This window comes from Mercenaria mercenaria, chromosome 3 (genome assembly GCF_021730395.1).
Source record: "Mercenaria mercenaria strain notata chromosome 3, MADL_Memer_1, whole genome shotgun sequence".
In the NCBI taxonomy this organism is placed as follows: domain Eukaryota; kingdom Metazoa; phylum Mollusca; class Bivalvia; order Venerida; family Veneridae; genus Mercenaria; species Mercenaria mercenaria.
Genome location: NC_069363.1, coordinates 67,290,579 through 67,315,530, shown reverse-complemented (window position 1 = coordinate 67,315,530; position 24,952 = coordinate 67,290,579). Strand labels below are relative to the sequence as shown.

General features: G+C 33.4%; 1 protein-coding gene across 7 annotated transcripts in view; it reads right to left on the bottom strand.

The window, feature by feature from the left end:
• LOC123524485 (phosphatase and actin regulator 3-like) overlaps positions 1 to 24,952 on the bottom strand; it is a 137,399-nt gene that overhangs the window by 19,376 nt on the left and 93,071 nt on the right. For all 7 annotated transcript variants that reach the window (XM_045302716.2, XM_045302715.2, XM_045302719.2 and 4 more), the window contains 4 exons: positions 24,343 to 24,679; positions 19,444 to 19,613; positions 16,966 to 17,122; positions 14,226 to 14,281 (listed from right to left, as the gene is read on the bottom strand). In XM_045302716.2, the coding sequence (XP_045158651.1) occupies positions 14,226 to 14,281; positions 16,966 to 17,122; positions 19,444 to 19,613; positions 24,343 to 24,679 (720 nt within the window). The remainder of the gene's footprint in view (positions 1 to 14,225; positions 14,282 to 16,965; positions 17,123 to 19,443; positions 19,614 to 24,342; positions 24,680 to 24,952) is intronic.

Here is a 24,952-nt window from a genome sequence, read left to right as displayed (position 1 = left end):
ACCTTTACTCACTATAATAGGACAATTCTACCATTACTCACTATAAATAGGACAATTCTACCATTACTCACTATAAATATAACAAATTTTTACCTACTCACTGAAATATAGACAATTCTAAACCCTTACTCACTAGAATATAGACAATTCTACCATTACTCACTATAAATATAGACAATTCTACCTTTACTCACTATAATAGGACAATTCTACCATTACTCACTATAAATAGGACAAATTCTAACATTACTCACTATAATATGGGCAATTCTACCTTTTACTCACTTAAAATAGACATTCTACAATTACTCACTTAAATATAGACAATTCTACCATTACTCACTATAAATATAGACAATTCTACCATTACTCACTATAAATATAGACAATTCTACCATTACTCACTATAAATATAGACAATTCTACTTTTTAACACTATAAATTTGACAATTCTACTTACTCACTATAATATAGACAAATTTTCCATTATACTAAATTATAGACATTCTACCATTTCTCACTATAATATAGACAAATTTTACCTTTACTTCCTATAAATATAGACAATTCTAACCTTTACCACTATAAATATAGACAATTTCTACCCTTACTCACTATATAGGACAATTTTTTATTTAAACCTTACTCACTATAATATAGACAATTCTACCATTACTCACTATAAATATAGACAATTCTACCTTTACTCACTATAATAGGACAATTCTACCTTTCTCACTATAAATATAGACAATTCTACCCTTATCACTATAAATATAACATTTTACCCTTTTCTCCACTATAAATATTTGACAATTCCAACCTTTTTCTCACTATAATATAAAATTTCACCATTACTCACTATAATTAGACATTCTACCATTCCACATAAAATAGACATTCTCCATTAGTCACTATAAATAGACAACTACTTTACTCACTATAATGGAGGGGGGGGGGGACTTTTTTTTTTTTTCTATAATGGACAAGTTTTTAATTTATAAATATGATTGAATTTACCCTTATTTTACTCAAATATAAATATAGACAAATTTTACCATTAAATTCACTTAAAAGGCAATCTACCGTACTCACTATAATATAGACAATTCTACCCTTACTCCTTATATATAGACAAATTCTACCTTTACTTCACTATAAATATAGCAATTCTACCATTACTCATTAATAGGACAAATTCTACCATTACTCACTAATATAGACATTCTACCTTTACTCAACTATAAATATGACAATTCTTTACCATTACTCACTATAATTAGCAATTACATTACCACTATAATAGGGCATTCTACCATTACTCACCCATAAATTGACAATTCTACCTTTACTCACTATAAATATGAAAATTCTACCTTTACTCCTAAATAGACAATTCTAACTTTATCCTATAAATTTTAAAACAATTCTACATTTCTATATAATATAGATCATTCTACCTTTACTACTAAAAATAGACCTTTTTACCTTTACTCACTATAATAGGGACATTCTACCATTACTCTACTATAATATAGACAATTCTAACCATTACTCATATAAATAAGAATTCAATCTAACATTCTCCTATAATGGCAATTCTACTTTACTCACTTAATAGGAAAAATTTACATTACTCACTTAAATTATAGACAATTTCTACCATACTCACTATAAATTAGACAATTCTAAACCTTATGTCACTATAAAATAGACAAATTCTCCTTTTTTTACCACTATAATAGGACAATTCTAACCATTACCAACTATAAATATAGACAATTCTACCATTACTCACTTTTAATATAGACAAATTTTCCCAACCATTACTCACTATAAATATAGACAATTCTACCCTTACTCACTATACTCACTTAAAAATAGACAATTCTCCATTACTCACTATAATATAGACATTCTACCTTTACCCTTAAAAAGGAAAAATTCACATTACTTCCTTATAAAATTTGACAATCTACACATTTACTATAAAAATTTGACAATTCTACCTTTTACTCACTATAATAGGACAATCTACTTTACTACTATATAAAGACAATTCCTAAATATTACTCACTATAAATATAGACAATTCACCGTTACTCACTATAAATAGACAAATTTTACCTTACCACTATAAATATAGACAATTCTACCTTTACTTCACTAAAATTAGACAATTTTTACCTTTACTCACTATAATATAGACAATTCTACCATTACTCACTAATATAGACAATTCTCCTTTTACTCATAAAATATGACAATTCACCTTTATAAGGGACAAATTACAATTCCTAAACCCTTTTCATCAGTCTAAATTAAACAATTCTACCATTACTTCACTTAAAAATTGACAATTCTCCATTACTCATATAAAATAGAACAAGTCTCCCTTTACTCCTATAATATAGACAAATTCTACCTTTTACCACTATAAATTAAAACAATTCTACCATTTACTTTACTATAAGAAATTCAAAAACCCTTTCTCACTATAATAGACATTCTAACATTACTCACATAATATTGACATTTCTACCTTTACTCACTATAAATATAGACAATTTTCTACCATTATTTACTATAATCGGACAATTTTAAACCCTTCTCACTATAAAAAGACAATTCTAGCCCGTTACTCACTATAAATATAGGGCTTCTACCTTTTACTATAAATATAGACTCTACCATTTATTTCCCATAATAGGAAATTCTACCATTACTCACTATAATTAACAATGCGTCACTACCTTCTCCTATAATATAGACAATTCTATTTCTAACTTAATAGGACAATTCACCATTACTCACTATAATATAGACAATCTACTTTACTCACTAAAATATAGACATTCTACCTTTACCACTATAAATAGGACAATTTTAATTTTTTCTCATATAATAGGACTTCAAACCCTTACTACTATAAATTGACATCACTTTTCTCCTATAATATAGACAATTTTTTACCTTTACTCCTATAAATATAGACAAATTTGACCTTTACTCACCCATAAAATTTGACAATTCTACATTACTCACTACAATATACATTCTACCTTTACTCACTATAAATATGACAATCTACCATTCCCTAAAAAATATAGACATTTTCTACCATTACCTTACTATAAATATAACAATTTTACCTTTACTCACTATAAAGACAATTCTAAACCCTTACTCACTATAATAGGACAATTCTACTTTACCACAAAAAATATAGACATTCTACCTTTCACTTCCCTTAGGGACAATTCACCATTATCACTTAAATATAGAAATTCAACCATTACTCACTATAAATATAGACATTCTACTTTTACTACTATAAATATAGACAATTCATTCTACCTTTACTCCTATAAATATAGACAATTCTACCTTTACTCATATAATAGGACAATTTTACTTTACCACTATAAATATGGGCAAATTTTACCTTTACCACTAAAATATAGACAATTCTACCTTTACTACTATAATAGGACAATTCTACCTTTACTCACTAAAATAAGACAAAAACTACCTTTTACCTCACTATAATAGGGCAATTTTCTACCATTACTCACTATAAATAAGACATTCCAAACCAATTACTCACTATAATATGACAATCTACCTTACTCACTATAATTAGACAATTCTACCTTTACTCAACTATAAATATAGACAAATTTTTACTTTTATCACTATAAATTGAAATTTCCTCTTTACTCAACTATAATGGAAAAAATTCTACCATTTACTACTTAAATATAGACAATCTACCATTCTCAATAATAAGACAAATCTACCTTTTCCCCACTATAAATATAACAATTCTACCATTACACACATAATAAGCAATTCTACCATTACTCCTAAAAATAACAATTTCTACCTTTAACTCCATTTAATATAGACAATTCTACCTTTACTCCACTATAATAGACAATTCTAAACCCTTACTCACTATAAATTATAGACATTTCTACCTTTTACTCCACTAATAGACAATTTAACCTTTACTCACTATAATATAGCAATTCTAAACCCTTTACTCACTATTAAATTAGACAATTCTACCTTTACTCCACTATAAAGGACAATACTTCTACCTTACTCACTTATAAATATAGACAATTTCTACCTTTACTCACTTAAAGGACAATTCTTAAACCCTTACTCACTATAAATATAGACAATTCTACCATTACTCACTATAAATATAGACAATTCTACCATTACTCACTATAAATATAGACAATTCTACCTTTACCTACTAAAATATAGACATTCTACCTTTACTCACATAAATATACACAATTCTAACCATTACTCACTATAAATTAAGAATTCTACCTTTACTCACTATAATAGGACAATTCAACCTTACTCACTATAAATATAAATTTCTACCATTACTCCTATAAAATATAGACAATTCTACCATTACTCACTATAAATATAGGACAATTCTACCATTACTCACTATAAATATAGACAATTCTACCTTTACTCACTATAAATATAGACAATTCTACCATTACCCTTTTAAAAAATAGACAATTCTACCTTTACTACCACTATAATAGGAAACAATGACAATTCTACCTTTTCTCATATAATATAGACAAATTTACCTTTTTCTCACTATAATAAGAATTTTCTACCATTTCTCACTATAAATATAGACAATTCTACCTTTACTCACTATAATAGGACAATTCTACCATTACTCACTATAAATATAGACAATTCTACCATTACTCACTATAAATATAGACAATTCTACCATTACTCACTATAAATATAGACAATTCTACCTTTACTCACTATAAATATAGACAATTCTACCATTACTCACAATAAATATAGACAATTCTACCATTACTCACTATACTCACTATAAATATAGACAATTCTACCTTTACTCACTATAAATATAGACAAATTCTACCTTTAACTCACTAAATGGGCAATTCTACCCTTTTCTCACATAAATTAGACATTCTAAAACCCTTACTCACATAATATAGACAATTCTACCTTTACTCACTATAATAGACAATTCCCTTACCTTTACCCCACTATAAATATAGACAATTCTACCTTTACTCACTATAATAGGACAATTCTACCATTACTCACTATAAATATAGACAATTCTACCATTACTCACTATAAATATAGACAATTCTACCTTTACTCACTATAAATATAGACAAATTTTACCTTTACTCACTATAAATTAGACAATTCTACCTTTACTCAAATATAAATATAACAATTCAATTACTTTACTCCTATAAAAAGGACAATTCTATTTCTCACTATAAAAATGACAATTCTAAACCCTTTACTCACTATAAAAATGACAATTACCTTTACCACTATAAAAAAGACAATTCTACCATTACAAACACATAAATATAGACAATTTTCTACCATTACTCACTATAAATATAGACAATTCTACCTTTACTCACTATAAATATAGACAATTCTACCTTTACTCACTATAATAGGACAATTCTACCATTACTCACTATAAATATAGACAATTCTACCTTTACTCACTATAATAGGACAATTCTACCTTTACTCACTATAAATATAGACAATTCTACCTTTACTCACTATAAATATAGACAATTCTACCTTTACTCACTATAAATATAGACAATTCTACCATTACTCACTATAAATATAGACAATTCTACCTTTACTCACTAATAATGGGCAATTTCTACCATTTTCTCTATTTAAAAAAGACAATTCTACCATTACTCACTATAAATATAGACAATTCTACCATTACTCACTATAAATATAGACAATTCTACCTTTACTCACTATAAATATAGACAATTCTACCTTTACTCACTATAAATATAGACAATTCTACCATTACTCACTATAAATATAGACAATTCTACCTTTACTCACTACACTAAAATATAGACAATTCTACCTCACTATAAATATAGACAATTCTACCATTACTCACTATAAATATAGACAATTCTACCTTTACTCACTATAAATATAGACAATTCTACCTTTACTCACTATAAATATAGACAATTCTACCTTTACTCACTATAAATATAGACAATTCTACCATTTACTCACTAAAATAGGACCCAAATTTTACCTTTACTCCTATAATAGGACAATTCGACCCAAATTTAAACCTTTACTCACTATAAATATAGACAATTCTTACCTTTACTCCCCTAAAATATAGAAATTTTCTAACCATTACTCACTATAAATAAGACAATTTTACCTTTAGCACCCTAAATAGGACAATTCTACAATACTCCCCTATAAATATAGACAATTCTACAATTACTCACTATAAATAGGACAATTCTACTATAAATATAGACAATTCTACCTTTACTCACTATAAATATAGACAATTCTACCATTACTCACTATAAATATAGACAATTCTACCTTTACTCACTATAAATATAGACAATTCTACCTTTACTCACTATAATAGGACAATTCTACCATTACTCACTATAAATATAGACAATTCTACCATTACTCACTATAAATATAGACAATTCTACCTTTACTCACTATAATAGGACAATTCTACCTTTACTCACTATAAATATAGACAATTCTACCATTACTCACTATAAATATAGACAATTCTACCTTTACTCACTATAAATATAGACAATTCTACCTTTACTCACTATAAATAGGACAATTCTACCATTACTCACTATAAATAGGACAATTCTAATTTTACTCACTATAAATATAGACAATTCTACCTTTGCTCACTATAAATATAGACCATTCTACCTTTACTCACTATAAATATAGACAATTCTACCATTACTCACTACAAATATAGACAATTCTACCTTTACTCACTATAATAGGACAATTCTACCATTACTCACTATAATAGGACAATTCTAACCATTACTCACTATAAATATAGACAATTCTACCATTACTCACTATAAAAATAGACAATTTTACCTTACTCCTTTAAAAAAAATAGACAATTCTTACCTTTAACCACTATAAATAAACAATTCTAAACCCTTCTATATAAATATAGACAATTCTACCATTACTCACTATAAAAGGACAATTCTAACCCTTTACTCACTAAATATAGACAATCTTCCATTACTCACTATAAATAAAGACAAATTCTAAAACCCTTTACTCACTATAAATAAGACAATTCTACCATTACTCACTATAAATATAGACAATTCTACCATTACTCACTATAAATATAGACAATTCTACCTTTACTCACTATAAATATAGACAATTCTACCATTACTCACTATAAATATAGACAATTCTACCATTACTCACTATAAATATAGACAATTCTACCTTTACTCACTATAAATATAGACAATTCTACCATTACTCACTATAAATATAGACAATTCTACCTTTACTCACTATAATAGGAAAATTCTACCATTACTCACTATAAATATAGACAATTCTACCTTTACTCCCCTATAATATAGCAAATTTACCATTACTCACAATAAATATGACAAATTCTACCATTTTCTCACTATACTCACTATAAATATAGACCAAATTTTACCTTACTCCTATAAATTAGACAATTCTACCTTTACTCACTATAATAGGGAAAAATTTCCATTATCACTATAAATATAGACAATTCTCTACCATTACTCACTATAAATATAGACAATTCACCTTTACTCCTATAAATATAGACAATTCTACCTTTACTCACTATAAATATAGACAATTCTACCATTACTCACTATAAATATAGACAATTCTACCATTACTTTCTCACTATAAAATAAAACAATTCTACCTTTACTCACTATAATATGAAATTCCTACCATTAAATCACTATAAATATAGACAAATTTTACCATTACTCCCCTATAAATAAGACAATTCTACCATTACTCCTATAAATAGAGACAATTCTACCTTTACTCACTAAAATATAGACAATTCTACCATTACTCACTTTAAAAATAAAATTTTTACTTTTCTCACTAAAAATAGGACAATTCTCCATTACTCACTATAATATAGACAATTCTACCATACTCACTATAAATTATAACAATTTTTTACTTTACTCACTAAATAATAGACAATTCTACCTTTTTTACTCACTTAAATATAGAAATTCTACCAATCTTCCACTATAAATAAAAGACAATTCTACCTTTACTCACCCATAAATATAGACAATTCCTATTATCACTATAAATATAGACAATTCTACCCTTACTCACTATAAATATAGACAATTCCCACCTTACTACTTAAATATAAATATGACAATCTACCTTTACCTCACTAAATAAAGACAATTCTACCATTCTACTTAAAATTAACATTCTACCTTTCTCACTATAAATTTGACAATTCTACCATTACTCCAAATTTAAAAAATAGACAATTCTACCTTTACTCACTATAATAGACAATTTTCTACCTTTACTCACTATAATAGGACAATTCTACCTTACTCACTATAAATATAGACAATTCTACCTTTACTCACTATAAATATAGACATTCTTTACCTTACCACTTAAATAAAACATTCTCCAACATTAAACCCCTATAAATATAGACAAACCACGTTAATCCTATAAATATAGACAATTCTACCATACTCACTATAATAATAGACATTCTACCTTTACTCACTAAAATTAGACAATTCTACCTTTCTCACTAAAGGAAATTCTACAATTAAAACTCATAAAAATATAGACAATTCTACCATTACTCACTATAATATAGACAATTCTACCATTTTAAATCACTATAAAATAGACCAAATTTTACCTTTACTCACTATAATAGGAAAATCCCACCTTAAACTAAAGATATAACAAATTTTACCTTTACTCACTATAAATATAACAATACCCTTACTCACATAAATAAAGACATTCTACCTTTCATACTATAACTATAGACAAATTTTACCTTTCTCACTATAATAGGACAATTCTAAAACCCTTACTCACTATAAATATAGACAATTCTATCCTTTCTCAAAGTTCCCTTTACCACTAAAAAATATAGACAATTCTACTTTCTCACTATAAATATAGACAAATTACCTTACTCACTATAAATTAACAATTTTACCTTTCTCACTATAAATTGACATTCTACCTTTACTCATATAATATAGACAATTCTACCTTACCACTATAATAGGACCTTTACCTATTCTCAAAGTCCCTTTACTCACTATAAATATTAGACAACTACCTTTTTCAAAGTCCCTTTACTCACATAAATAAGACAATTCTAACTTTATAAACCCTTCCCTACACAATATAAATATAGAAAACTTATACTTTAGTCACTTAAATAAGAAAAAATTTTAAACTTACAATCTGATTTCCCAATCTTCTACCCCTGAACAAGAGGGCCAAGATGGCCCCAGTTGCTCACCTAGAAAACACAAAAAATAACAGTAACATGTTTTGACCTAGTGATTTCATGAAAACAATATTCTGACCATTTTCATTTGATTGGGCCAAAAATGTGGGCTCAAAAAAGTATTTCCTTTGATTTGACCTAATGACCTAGTTTTTTGGGCCCACCTCACCTAGATTCATCAAGGGAGCCATTCTGACTAAATTTTTGAATACCATTGTAAAATGCAGCCCCTATTGCATACAAAAGGTTTTTAATTGATTTGACCTAGTGACTTAGTTTTTGACCAAAGATTATCCATATTAAAACAAGACTTCGATTTCATCAAGGCAACCATTCTGACTTATTTCATTAAATCTGTGCACAATGGAGGTCCCTAGTTGGCATACACAAGTTGTTCTTTGATTTGACCTATGACTTCGTTTTTGACCCCAGATGACCCATTTTCAAACCTGACCAGTTTCATCAAGCAATCCTTCTGACCACATCATGAGATCATTGAAAAATAAGCCTCTAATCGCATACAAAAGGTTTTTCTTCTTTGATTTGACCTATTGAACAGTTTTTGACGACCCCAGATGACCCATTTTCGACCTGGCCGAGATTTCATCAAGGTAATCATTCTGACAAAATTTCATGAGACAGTTTGGAAAAATACAGCTCTATCACATAACAAGCTAAATGTTTGATGGACGAGACGACAGACCGACCGACTACGGACATTGAGTGATCACAAATTGGCTCAGGTGAGCTAAAAAATAGGTGAAGATGGATATAAATCACATTATCAACAATCATGGTCTTAACAATTTTCTTGATCCATTTTATTGCTGAAGATTGCTTACAAATTATCAATAAACCCCTCAAACAAGAGCGCGCGCAAGCGGGGCTATATACTCCCGAAGGCTCCCTCATAGTTATCGGGCAAATTTAAGAACTTTGACTGTTGTAGCCCCAAAGGGACTGTCACAACAAAAAAAAACTTCAAACACAAATCCAAGTCCACAAAAAAAATATTCGAAGCTATAACAATCCTTTCAGTACAGGTATGTAAATACACCTTAACTGGAGGTACCCATCATGTTGTACCACAGAAAATGGTCTCGGTTTTTTCCCTATGGCCAATAATAAGAAAAGTTCAAATAAGCTCTTTATAGTAACTAAAATGATAGTAAATCAAAAAAAATTATTGTAAGTACCAAAAAAGGAGTAGAGATCTGCCAAATAAAAACCAGAGCACTGCATGCAAGCAATACCACAAAGCAAAGTCATAATATGACCTTGGACCCTAAGTGTGACTCTTGAACCTTGAATCAAGTCCGATCTCCGAAACAGATGCGCTCTGCACATCGTTACAATGTGGTGAACATTTCTGCTCAAGTTTCTTTAAATCCTTCGCAGCAGTTGAAGAGTTACAGAGCGGACACTAAACAACTGATATGACTGTTGAGCCCTAAGTGTGAACCTTGACCTTCAAGCAAGTCTCCGAAACATGCGCACTGCATCATCTTGTGTGTTTGAACATTTGGTGTCAAGTTTCTTTGAAATCCTCAAGGGGTTCAAGAGTTACCTAGCGGAACAAATCGAAACAACTGAATATGACCTTTGACTCTAAGTGTTGACCCTTGCCCTTGACGCGAGACATCCAAAAGCAAAACATGCGCTCTGCACAGCGTCCCAGTGTGTGAACATTTGTGTCAAGTTTTTCCTTGAAATCGGACAAGGGGTTCAAGGTTCCAGAGCGGAACAACGAATTGCTAATGGACCAACGGACGACAGACAAACAAGAACAGACGGACAACCAGCATCATAACATAATATACGTCCCTTTGGGCGTATAATAAAAAGTCCTTCACTATGTTGATGTCTTTTTACTTGTTATGCATTCAGATAAACTAATGTCAATTTACATGTCTGCTTTCTTAAGTTTGAAATAAATCAACACTTTTAAAACATAACTTTTATATTTCTTTTTGGCCATTTAATTTTGTAGGTGAAGTGGTAGCAACAGGGGAGAAAAAATCCTCTGTGAAGCTTTGGTACAGAAAATTTCAATCAAAATTATGTTTTTCCGCTAATGAAACATGCAAATATATACTGTAGCATATTGGAACAAGGCAGTCTGAAAAGACATCTAAATCCCCCGCCACTGCTATGATATGAAGGGTAAACACTTCGTTTTAGCTGCGACCTGCCTTGAACTGACATGGCTGACTCAGATTCTGCAACACAAACATCTTGATGAGGTATCATTTGGACCCACGTTTTCATTCATGGAATCCTTCAAGCGGTTTAGGAGATAAAGACTGAAAAACCTTTACCTTCAGTTGTGATCTTCGACCTTCAGTTGACATGGCTGACCCTCATGAGTTCTTGATGAGGTGGTCGTTGAACCCAATTTGATGAAATCCTTCAAGGGGTTAAGGAAATACAGAGTGGACACAAATGGAAGGCTCAAACCTTCGACCCTTAGTTGTGCCTTACCTTAGCTGGCATGGGGTGACTCAATAATTTCCTGCACATCGGTCTGAGGAGGTAATCAAATTTTGACCCAAGTTTTCTAAAATTCCTTCAAGGGGTTTTAAGGAGATATAGAGCGGACAACGGAAATTGAAGGCTCAAACCTTTGACCTTCAGTTGTGACCTTGACTTGAGCCGACATGGCTGACTTAAAGAATGAGGGACATTCTGACTTATAAGTGCTGCACATCGCCGTGATGAGTGATCGTTTGACCCAAGTTTGATGACAATCCGTTAGGGTTTTAGGAGATATAGAGCGACACAAAATGGAAGGTTCAACCTTTGACCCTAAGTTGTAACCTTGACCTTGAGCCGGCATGACTGACTCATGGGTTCTGCACATCGTCTTGATGAGGTGATCATTTGACCCAAGTTTTATAAAATTCCTTCAAGGGGTTTAAGAGATATAGAGCGGACACAAAATGGAAGGCTCAAACCTTTGACCTTGAGTTGTGACCTTGACCTTGAGCCGGCATGGCTGACTCATGGGTTCTGCACATCGTCTTGATGAGGTGATCATTTGACCCAAGTTTTATAAAATTCCTTCAAGGGGTTTAGGAGATATAGAGCGGACACAAAATGGCAGGCTCAAACCTTTGACCTTGAGTTGTGACCTTGACCTTGAACCGACAAGGCTGTCTCATGGGTTCTGCACATCGTCTTGATGAGGTGATCATTTGACCCAAGTTTCATGAAAATCCTTCAAGGGGTTTAGGAGATATAGAGCGGACACAAAATGGCAGGCTCAAACCTTTGACCTTGAGTTGTGACCTTGATCTTGAACCGACAAGGCTGTCTCATGGGTTCTGCACATCGTCTTGATGAGGTGATCATTTGACCCAAGTTTCATGAAAATCCTTCAAGGGGTTAAGGAGATATGGACCGGACACGATTTTGTTACGGACGGAAGGACGGACGGAAAGACGGACGGAAGGACAGACAGACGGACGGAAGGACGGACGGACGCAGACCATTCCTATAATCCCTCCACCACGGCGGGGGATTAAAAAACTTTGATAACCTTTGCCAACTGGTTATTTTTTATATCTTCATAAGAAACATCATTGAACAAGAGGGTAATGAAGACCCTGTATCACTCACCTGACCTAGATCTTATCCCAGGTCAACTTGTATCTAATTTTATCTAGATTTCATAACAACAAACATTCTGATCATGTTTTATTTAAACCAAGTATAACATTAAGTTTTTCAATGATCAGACCTAGCGACCTAGTTTTTTACCCTTGCTGATAATCTGTTTCTAACATGACCTAGATTTCACAGAGTTAATAATTCTGATAGTTTTATGAAGATCAGGCACAAAATGTGGTCTTTAGACTGTCAACAAGATTTTTCTATCACCTAGTTTTTACCTTCATGAACTAAGTTTAAAACTTTAACTAGATTTCACAGATAAACATTCTGACAAAGTCTTAGGAAGATCAGGTAGCATGTGTGACCTCTGAATAGTTAAAACTTTTTTCTATGATCAAACCTAGTGATCTAGCTTTGATCGTGGGAAACCTAGTGACCTGACCTAGTTTTGATCGCGGGGAGATCCAGCTAAAATTTTTACATAGTCTTGACAAAATTTATGAAGACTATGTATAAAATGTGGCCCCTAGAGAGTTAACAAAGTTTTTCTATTATTTGATCTTGTGAACTAGATTTTTAGGTCAGGTAAATCAGTTTAAATTTGATCCTGATTTTGTAGTGACAAACATTTAGATAAAGATTTATGATGATCAAGTATAAAATGTACGCACTAAAGTGTTAACAAAGTTTTTCTATTATTTGACCAAGTGACCTGTTTTTTTTTTACCCAAGATAACCATTTATTTAGATGTCAATGACATTCTGAAACATGTGTAGAAATAGTGGCCTCTAAAGTGGCGACCTAGAAACATTAAGATTGTTGATGACAGAACAAGGGCATCTGATAATGCACGATAATGGTCACAAGTAGCACAAGTAGCACACTAGCTCACCCTGAGCACTTTGTGCTGAGGTGAGTTAAAAATTGGCCACCCCAGTTATAAACTGATACATTGTACAAGTTTTTACATTCAGTAAGTTTCCACATATTAATGTCCTCCTGTTTACCAGCAACAAGTAATACAATACTTGTGCAGTGAACTGCCTGAACCAATCCTCCTCCTGTTTTTCACTGAAGTAATCTGAGCCCATTCTCAGAAAGCAAGCAAGTTTCTGGGAAACTGCTTGTAACTTCCTGATAATGAACCAATAGTTGACTTACTGTGTAGAATGTTCTTCTGTTCCAGCTCTTCCTGTGAAGGTCTCAGACTTAATCGCCTGTAAAATACAACAAGAGGACCATGATGGTCCTGAATCGCTCACCTCTTCCCACATGATCCAGTTTTGAGTATGACGTCGTTTTTTCTATTATTTGACATAGTGACCTAGTTTTTGAGCTCATGTGACCCAGTTTTGAACTTGACCTAGATATTATAAAGATAAAAATTCTGACCAATTTTCATGAAGATCCATTGAAAAATATGGTCTCTAGAGAGGTCACAAGGTTTTTCTATTATTTGACCTACTGACCTAGTTTTTTAAGGTACGTGACCCAGTTTCAAACTTGACCTAGATATCATCAAGGTGAACATTCTGACCAATTTTCATGAAGATCCATTCAAGGGTATGGCCTCTAGAGAGGTCACAAGGTTTTTCTATTTCAAGACCTACTGACCTAGTTTTTGATCGCAGTTGACCCAGTTTCAAACTTGACCTAGATATCATCAAGATAAACATTCAGACCAACTTCATACAGATCCCATGAAAAATATGGCCTTTAGAGAGGTCACAACGTTTTTTCATTATTTGACCTACTGACCTACTTTTGAAGGCACGTGACCCACTTTCGAACTTGACTTAGATATCATCAAGGTGAACATTCTGACCAATTTTTATGAATATCCATTCACAAGTATGGCCTCTAGAGAGGTCACAAGGTTTTTCTATTTTTAGACCTACTGACCTAGTTTTTGACCGCACATGACCCTGTTTCGAATTTGACCTAGATATCATCAAGATAAACATTCAGACCAACTTTCATGAAGATCCATTGAAAAATATGGCCTTTAGAGAGGTCACAAGGTTTTTCTATTTTTAGACCTACTGACCTAGTGTTTGACGGCACGTGACCCACTTTCAAATTTGACCTAGATATCATCAAGATGAACATTCAGACCAACTTTCATACAGATCCCATGGAAAATATGGCCTCTAGTTAGGTCACAAGGTTTCTCTATTATTTGACCTACTGACCTAGTTTTTGACGGCACGTGACCCACTTTCGAACTTGACTTAGATATCATCAAGGTGAACATAATGACAAATTTTCATGAAGATTTCATGAAATATATGGCCTCTAGAGAGGTCACAAGGTTTTTCTATTTTTAGACCTACTGACCTAGTTTTTGACGGCACGTGACCCAGTTTCGATCTTGACCTAGATATCATCAGGATGACCATTCAGACCAACTTTCACACAGATCCCATGAAAATTATGGCCTTTAGAGAGGTCACAAGGTTTTTCTATTAATTGACCTACTGACCTAGTTTTTGATGGCACGTGACCCAGTTTCGAACTTGACCTAGAAATCATCAAGGTGAACGTTCTGACCAATTTTCATGAAGATCTTATGAAATATATGGCCTCTAGAAAGGTCACAAGGTTTTTCTATTTTTAGACCTACTGACCTAGTTTTTGATGGCACGTGACCCAGTTTCGAACTTGACCTAGATATCATCAAGGTGAACGTTCTGACCAATTTTCATGAAGATCTTGTGAAATATATGGCCTCTAGAAAGGTCACAAGGTTTTTCTATTTTTAGACCTACTGACCTAGTTTTTGATGGCACGTGACCCAGTTTCGAACTTGACCTAGAAATCATCAAGATGAACATTCAGACCAACTTTCATACAGATCCCATGAAAAATATGGCCTTTAGAGAGGTCACAAGGTTTTTCTATTATTTGACCTACTGACCTAGTTTTTGAAGGCACGTGACCCAGTTTCGAACTTGACCTAGATATCATCAAGGTGAACGTTCTGACCAACTTTCATGAAGATCTTGTGAAATATATGGCCTCTAGAGGTCACAAGGTTTTTCTATTTTTAGACCTACTGACCTAGTTTTTGACCGCACGTGACCCAGTTTCGAACTTGACCTAGATATCATCAAGATGAACATTCTGACCAATTTTCATGAAGATCCATTGAAAATTATGGCCTCTAGAGAGGTCACAAGGTTTTTCTATTTTTAGACCTACTGACCTAGTTTTTGACGGCACGTGACCCAGTTTCGAACTTGACCTAGATATCATCAAGATGAACATTCTGACCAACTTTCATAAAGATCCCATGAAAAATGTGACCTCTAGAGTGGTCACGAGCAAAAGTTTATGGACGGACGCACGGACGCACAGACGGACGAGGGACGATGGACACCGCGTGATCACAAAAGCTCACCTTGTCACTTTGTGACAGGTGAGCTAAAAAGAACAAGTTAATGAAGAGATGCTGCAACAATTCCTTGCCTACAAATCTCAAGTTCCATGTAGGATAAAGACTGTCGGGAAATGCTGTAACACTTTTTTTGTGTGAAAAGATAGAAACCACAGCAACAGAACTTGACGTGAAATCAATTTATAACTTACCAATTAAGCTGTCTGTACAGACTTTGAATAAATTACTTATAAGTTCGAGAATGAGTACCATGAAATTCTAATTTCAAAATATGTAAAAGTTTTCAACTTTAAGAATTACTAATCAAATGCTTTCTGAAGTGATCTCTGTAACTGCTTGCAATCTGTACATAATTCAATATTTCAACCCAAGTCATGCACACACTTTAAGGAAATAGAACTTCAAAATAAATATTTTCTACCTATAAAGAAATAGATTAAGTGCAAGAATTTCAGATTCTAAACAGGATGTACCAAGAAGCAAAGAAATTACCAAACACATTACCGTATCAGTTTTGATCCTATGGCTTGTCTGTCTTGATGAATCTCATCTTCAGATTTATTTGGAATTATATTTTTGGCTACCAATTCTTGCCGTGATGGCCGATTACTTAAAAACCTTGCTAAACTATCCTGCCGTGCAACTTTGGCAGCCAGAGAACCTGAAATAGACATTGACATGTTACTTTTCAATTGAGAGCATCTTAAAACAAGGCACTTCTAGCAGGTCTAGTCAACGATGTTTGACATTACCTCCATATTTCTATTCAATGATGTTTGACACTACCTCTGTATTTCTATATCAATGATGCCAGACATTACCTCTGTCTTTATATTCAATGATGCCAGACAGTACCTCTGCATTTTTATTCAAATATGCCAGACATTACCTCTGTATTGCTACTCAATGATGCAAGACATTACATCAGTATTGCTATAAAATGATGCCAGACATTGCCTCTGTATTTCTATTCAATGGTACCAGACAATACCTCTGTATTTCTATTCAATGATGCCAGACATTACCTCTGTATTTTTATTCAGTGATGTCAGACATTACCTCTGTATTTTTATTCCATGATGTCAGATATTACCTCTGTATTTCTTGTCAATGATGCCAGACATTACCTCTGTATTTTTATTCAGTAATGTCAGACATTACCCCTGTATTTTTGTCAATGATGCATTCCACAACAATGATTCATCTTCATGATATCTTTAATACAACCTTTAGTTCTGTTTCAGACTGACTATTAAATGAAAACAAGAGCTGTCCGTAAGACAGCGTGCTTGACTTTTCTCAGTGCTTGACTCTGAAATAGAGCTTTGCCAGTAAAAAAAATTCCAAGTTAAAAAGGGACATAATTCTGTCAAAATTCAAATCAGAGTTATGGGAACTGTGTCTCCTGGTGTAGACTTTGATAAAAAATAACTGTTTTGAGTTTCAAGTCAAAAGCTTTAATAGTAACAGAGATATTTGACTTTATCAAAATTAAAAAAAAAAAAATCTAAGTTAAAAAGGGGCATAAATCTGTCAAAATTCAAATCAGAGTTATGGGAATTGTGTCTCCTGGTGTAGACTTTGATAGTAAATAACTATTTTGAGTTTCAAGTCAAAAGCTTTAATAGTAACAGAGATATTTGACTTTATCAAAAATTTTAACAAAAAATTCTAAGTTAAAAAGGGGCATAATTCTGTCAAAATTCAAATCAGAGTTATGGGGATTGTTGGTGTAGACTTTGATGGTAAATAAGTATTTTAAGTTTCAAGTCAAAAGCTTTGATAGTAACAGAGATATTTGACTTTATCAAAAATTTTAACAAAAAATTCTAAGTAAAAAAGGGGCATAATTCTGTCAAAATTCAATCAGAGTTGTGTAGTTTTTGATGGTAAATAAGTATTTTAAGTTTCAAGGCAATAGCTTTGACAGTAAGAGAGATATTTGACTTTATCAAAAACTTCAACAAAAAATTCTAAGTTAAAAAGGGGCATAATTCTGTCAAAATTCAAATCAGAGTTATGGGGATTGTTTCTCCTGGTGTAGACTTTGATAGTAAATATCTGTTTTAAGTTTCAAGTCAATAGCTTTGATAGTAACTGAGATATTTGACTTTATCAAAAACTTTAACCAACGCCGATGCCGACAGCGACGCAGACACCGACGCCGATGCCGGGGCGAGCGCAATAGCTCCACATTTTCTTCGAAAAGTCGAGCTTATGTATTTAAACAAGAGCTGTCACAGGGGACATCGCGCTCGACTACTTCGATGCTGGATAGTGAAACTGGGCACATCTGAGGAAGCTGGAGCTGTCACTGGAGTGTTTAATGACTCAAAATCAATAGGAGTCAACTACTCTGCATGCCTAATCATCCTATAAGTTTCAACATTGAGGGTCAATTGGTTCTTAAATTATTGATCGGAATTCATTTTCCATGTTCAGGCCCCTGTGACCTTGACCTTTAACAGAGTAACCTCAAAATCAATAGGGGTCATCAACTCTGCATGTCCAATCATCCTATGAAGTTTCAATATTCTGGGTCAAGTGGTTCTCAAGTTATTGATTGGAAATGATTTTCCATGTTCATACCCCTGTGACCTTGAACTTTGATGTAGTGACCCCAAAAACAATAAGGGTTGTCTACTCCATAAGCTCTGCCACCCTATGTAATTTGAATGTTCTAGGTCAAATGGTTCTCCAGTTACTGATTGGAAATGAAGTGTGGCAGACAGACGGACGAATGGACAGGGCAAAAACAATATGTCTCCCCCTCATACATCATCTGGTTGACATGTAATTTCTGACATAACTTTCACTGTGGCTTGGAATCAAACTCTCCCATTTACCTGGTAGCTTTGTATCCTTTCCTGTACCAAGTTAACTGGACAGATTATCGTAACAACTTTGTAACACCTGTTTTCCCTTTAAGTACAGACAAAATTAACTTGAAATTGTCCCACATCTTACAACTGTTATACATACTTGGTGGTTCATCATCGTCCCTGTATTGTATTTCTTCATCATCATCTGATGATTCCTCTCCAGGTGATGAAACTGGCGGCTTGTATGGGGGTGGGGGATGCTCCGGTACTGCCGGGGAATGATATGCCGGAGGTGCCGGCAAACTATCAGGATCACTTGCTGCCACACCCCTTCAATAAAATATTCACATTTATTTTATACTTATAGCACCAGAAACCTTTAATACAAGCGCAAGGTAACTGTAGGTAAGCACCAGAAACCTTTAATACAACTGTAAGGTAACTGGAGGTTAGCGCCAAAAACCTTTAAAACAAGCGCAAGGTAAATGGAGATTAGCACCAGAAACCTTTAATACAACTGCAAGTTACTGGAGGTTATAACCAGAAACCTTTAATACAACTGCAAGTTACTGGAGGTTATAACCAGAAACCTTTAATACAACTGCAAGTTACTGGAGGTTATCACCAGAAACCTTTAATACAACTGCAAGTTACTGGAGGTTATAACCAGAAACCTTTAATACAACTGCAAAATACTGGAGGTTATCACCAGAAACCTTTAATACAACTGCAAGTTACTGGAGGTTATCACCAGAAACCTTTAATACAACTGCACTGTAACTGTAGATAAGAGCCATAAACCTTTAATACAACAGCAAGTAACTGGAGGATAGACATGGAAACCTTTAATACAACCGCAAGGTAAACAGGTAACTGAAGACATAAAAACCTTTAACGTAATAGCAGATTTGTGCCAGAAATCTTACATGAAGTTGCAATGAAAAAATTAAGTCAAATAAAGTTTATGACAATGCGACCTTTACCATATTCATAAAGTAAATGTTAAATACTCATTTAACCTTCCATGAAAATTACAAACATTATATGAATAGATTTGCCCTTTACTTTACAAGGACACACTTTTATTTAAGAAACAATATATACAGAACCATGTTTTCATACATCTAAACAATATGAAGAAGGCACATGCCTGTGATATACAGTCTAACCTGTACTAACGGTCACCTCCGATCAGCGGTCACCTCCGTTCAGCGGCCATTTTATGACGCCCCCGACGGATTTTCCTCTATTTTATCACTTTATTCAGCGGCCACCTGCCGTCCGCGGCCAGCGGCCACCGAAATTGCCTCCCGACCGCCGTATTTGACCCCTTTCAGCGGCCATTTTTCTTCCAAAATCAATTATTTTTAGGCAATAATCGCCAAAGATACACGATTTTTGAGAAGCACGTGATTGCTAAGTTTCGCTTGACTTCACCACAAGAACGACAAAATGACATGAGCTTCTCAATTAAAACTGATAACCAAAGGTGTAATCCCCTTTTGTTATGAACAAATTGCCAGTAATTATCGGCAATTAGCGTGTCACCTCGTGTCAAATTTGTTGTTCACAGTTTGACCTCGGTTAAAGATAATACTCGATAACTAACTAGTAGCATAATATTTGTGATTTTTTTATACTTCTGTCATCAAAATACTATTAAATTTATACGAAATTAATTGTGTTTGAAAAAAAATATAAACCACTCCATCTTTTAACGAACGTAACGGCAATCGTAGATTTTAGCGTAGACAATAAGCGCGGAGAGTAGCTTCCCTTACCAAAATGGCGAAAATTGTAAACAAAACTTGTTTTGAAGTTGGAAAATTGTCTGTAACAATTTTTGTAGTAAAAAGATCACGCTGGAATTTTAGATTGCTAAGAAGACCATTCGTATTGCGAAGGCAAATGCACGTCATTGTATCCTGGTAAAATAATAATGGGAAACCCCCCAAAAATGGGCCTAAAGGCTATACTGGCCAGAAGTCTGAAAATACATATATTGGCTGCACCTCCGATCAGCGGTCACCTGGCTTTAGCGGCCAAATTGTCTGCTTCCCTTGGCTGGCTGCTAAAGACAGGTTAGACTGTAATTTGAGCTCTCTTAAATTTTTCGATGTGGGGTATAACTGTGTTTAGATAAATAGAAACACTGCCCTGCTGTATTTTATTCTGATTATATTACATATTATAAACTATCTTTTTATGTACACAAGTAAATGCAATATGGAAGCATTATTTCATTGAGTATGTATGTCACCAAACAAAGTAGGTGACATCAACTTGTAACAGTGTTTAACAGTATTAAAATATGAGAGGTAAAAGCTTCTTCAGAATAACTTGTCTAGTCATCCGTTAAGTTATTCTGCACACCTAATAATCAACAGAATATGTGAATTAAGTGTAACACTGTTCTGTTGTATCAATTAGATTCAGAATCATTGTTTAAATAAGAGGGCCATCATGGCCTTGTCTCGCTCATCTGACCTGGTTCTTACCCCTGCTAACCTAGTATCCAATCTGACCAACATTTCATTACAACAGACATTTTGACCACACTTTATTTAAATCAGAAAGAGCATAAACCATCTTTTTCAATTATCTGACCAAGTGACCTAGTTCTTGACTCTAGTTGAATGAGTTTATAACTTCACCTGTATTTTATAAAGACAGACACACAGACAAAATTTTTAGATCAAGTATTTAATGTGGCCTCTAGTATGTAAACGAGATATTTCAATGAATTGACCTAGTAACCTAGTTTCTCACCTCAGGTAAACCAGTTTTTCAATGAAGTGACCTAGTAACCCAGTTTCTCACCTCAGGTAAACCAGTTTTTCAATGAATTGACCTAGTAACCTAGTTTCTCACCTCAGGTAAACCAGTTTTCAATGAATTCACCTAGTAACCTAGTTACTCACCTCAGGTAAACCAGTTTTTCAATGAATTCACCTAGTAACCTAGTTTCTCACCTCAGGTAAACCAGTTTTTCAATGAATTCACCTAGTAACCTAGTTTCTCACTTCAGGTAAACCAGTTTTTCAATGAATTCACCTAGTAACCTAGTTTCTCACCTCAAGTAAACCAGTTTCAAACTTGTCCTATATTTCATTATAACAAATATTCTAACAAAGACTAAGGAGCATGAAAGAAAATGTGGCCTCTAAAGGGTTAACAAGGTTGTTCTGTTATTTGACCTTGTCACCTACGTTTTGATTTTAGCTAACCTGATTTTAAACAAGAGCACCGCCTTGCGGGTGCTGACGCTCATCTGATTTTTTTTTGTGTAATAGAAATATTGTCCTACCCATGATTTTCTAAGTCTAAAAAGGGCCATCATTCTTGCAAAAAGCAGGATAGAGTTATGTTTCTTGATGTTCAGTGTCCACTTATGATGGTGAACAAGTGTTGCAAGTTTTAAAGCAATAGCTTTGATAGTTTATGAGAAAAGTTGACTTAAACATAATACTCAACCAAGAAAATGATTTTCTAAGTCCAAAAGGGGCAATAATTATTGCAAAAAGCAGGATGGAGTTATGTTGCTTGCTGTACTGGGTCAGCTTATGATGGTGAACAAGTGTTGCAAGTTTCAAAGCAATAGCTTTGATAGTTTAAGAGAAAAAGTTGACCTAAACATAAAACTTAACCAAGAAATCTGATATTTTCTAAGTCCAAAAGGGGCCATAAATCTTGCAAAAAGCAGGATGGAGTTATGTCTCTTGCTGTACAGGGTCAACTTATGATGGTGAACAAGTGTTGCAAGTTTTAAAGCAATAGCCTTGACAGTTTAGGAGAAAAGCTGACCTAAACATAAAACTTAACCAAGAAAACTGATTTTCTAAGTCCAAAAGGGGCAATAATTCTTGCAAAAAGCAAGATGGAGTTATGTTTTTTGACGTACAGGGTCTGCTTATGATGGTGAACAAGTATTCTAAGTTTCAAAGCAATAGCTTTGATAGTTTAGGAGAAAAGTTGACCTAAACATAAAACTTAACCAAGAAATCTGATATTTTCTAAGTACAAAAGGGGCCATAAATCTTGCAAAAATCAAGATGGAGTTATGTATCTTGCTATACAGGGTCAGCTTATGATGGTGAACAAGTATTCCAAGTTTCAAAGCAATAGCTTTGATAGTTTAGGAGAAAAGCTGACCTAAACATAAAACTTAACCAGGCAACGCCGACGCAGACGCCGACGCAGACGCCGACGCCGACAACCGCTCAAGTGATGACAATAACTCATCATTTTTTTTCAAAAAATCAGATTAGCTAAAAATCAACTAGATTTTATAGAGACAAACATTCTAATAAATATTTATGATAACTGGGAAGAAAAGGCTTTTCTAAAATTTGACCTCGTGACCTAGATTTTGATCTTGGGTAACTGACCTTCAAATCTAATTTAGATTTCATAAAGATCAACAATCTGATATATTTTTATGAAGATCAAGCTGAAAATGTGGCTTCTAGAGTGTTAACAATGTTTTTCTATGATTAGACCCAGTGCCCTAGTTTTTGACCCCAGATGTTCCAGTTTCCAACTTCACATAGATTTCATGGAGACAAATGTTCTGACACACAGGTAGAAAATGTGGCATCTAAGAGTGTTGACAAAGTTTTTCTATGACCTCAGTTAACCATACTTTGACATAGGTTTCATAAACAATCTAAGATGAAGCTGAAATTGCAGCCTCCACAATGTTAACATTAGGTTTTTCTATAATTTGACCTAGATTTCATAGAGACAAATATTCTGACAAATACTTATTACAATCAGGTAAAAAATGAGGTTTATGTAGAGTTTTCCTATTAATTGATCTAGTGATTAATCTTCTTTTTTTTCATCTAAGATGACCCTGTAAAGAAATGTTCCAAGATTTTGTGAGGGTAACATTCTGACCAAAGCTCTTAAAATTAGGCCAAAATTGTAACCACTAGAGTGTCATTACTCACAACTTACTTATTTAACTTTACATACAAGATTTAAACATACCTGCAATACAACTTATCAAGGTCAAATTTAAGATTTCTATCGCAATCATAGCTACATGTTGACCTACCTGAGAAGTGTGATCCTTGGTTTAGGTCTCGGTGGACCTTGATTCACAGGTGTTGCTTTGGGTGAGGGCATAGCATTATGTGCCGACTCTGGGGGTGGGGTATCCCTTGACCCAGGGGTACTAAAGTTTGTTTGCACACTATCTCCAGATGCATTACTAGTCTGTAGAGTTCTAGAATTTACAGTAACTGGAGTCTTTTTTAAAGCACTTTTTTTTGGCTGTTTATTTAAGTTTGGTTCCGAGATCTCCGCTTCATAAACACGAGGAGTTTTTGTAACGGGAAAACGTTCCGGTTCAGGTTCCTCCTCCTCACTCTCCTCCTCTTCCGACTCGTCACCTGAAACACAACAAACATTTCAAAACTTAGCTTATAATTTCCCAATTTGAACAGCAACCTTAAAACTTATTACAGCAACTGTTTTGCAACCCTGAGACATTTCTAAGGTAATAAAATATATCAGTTCAAGACTTTCCATATTAAATTTGTAACATGGTATTGTCTGAAGCTAAAAAGTATGTATCTGTGATTTCAGCTAAAAACAGGTAATGAGATCTAATTTAGAAAGTAAGAAAGGAGAATGGCAGACATTTTGTTTATTACATAAACACT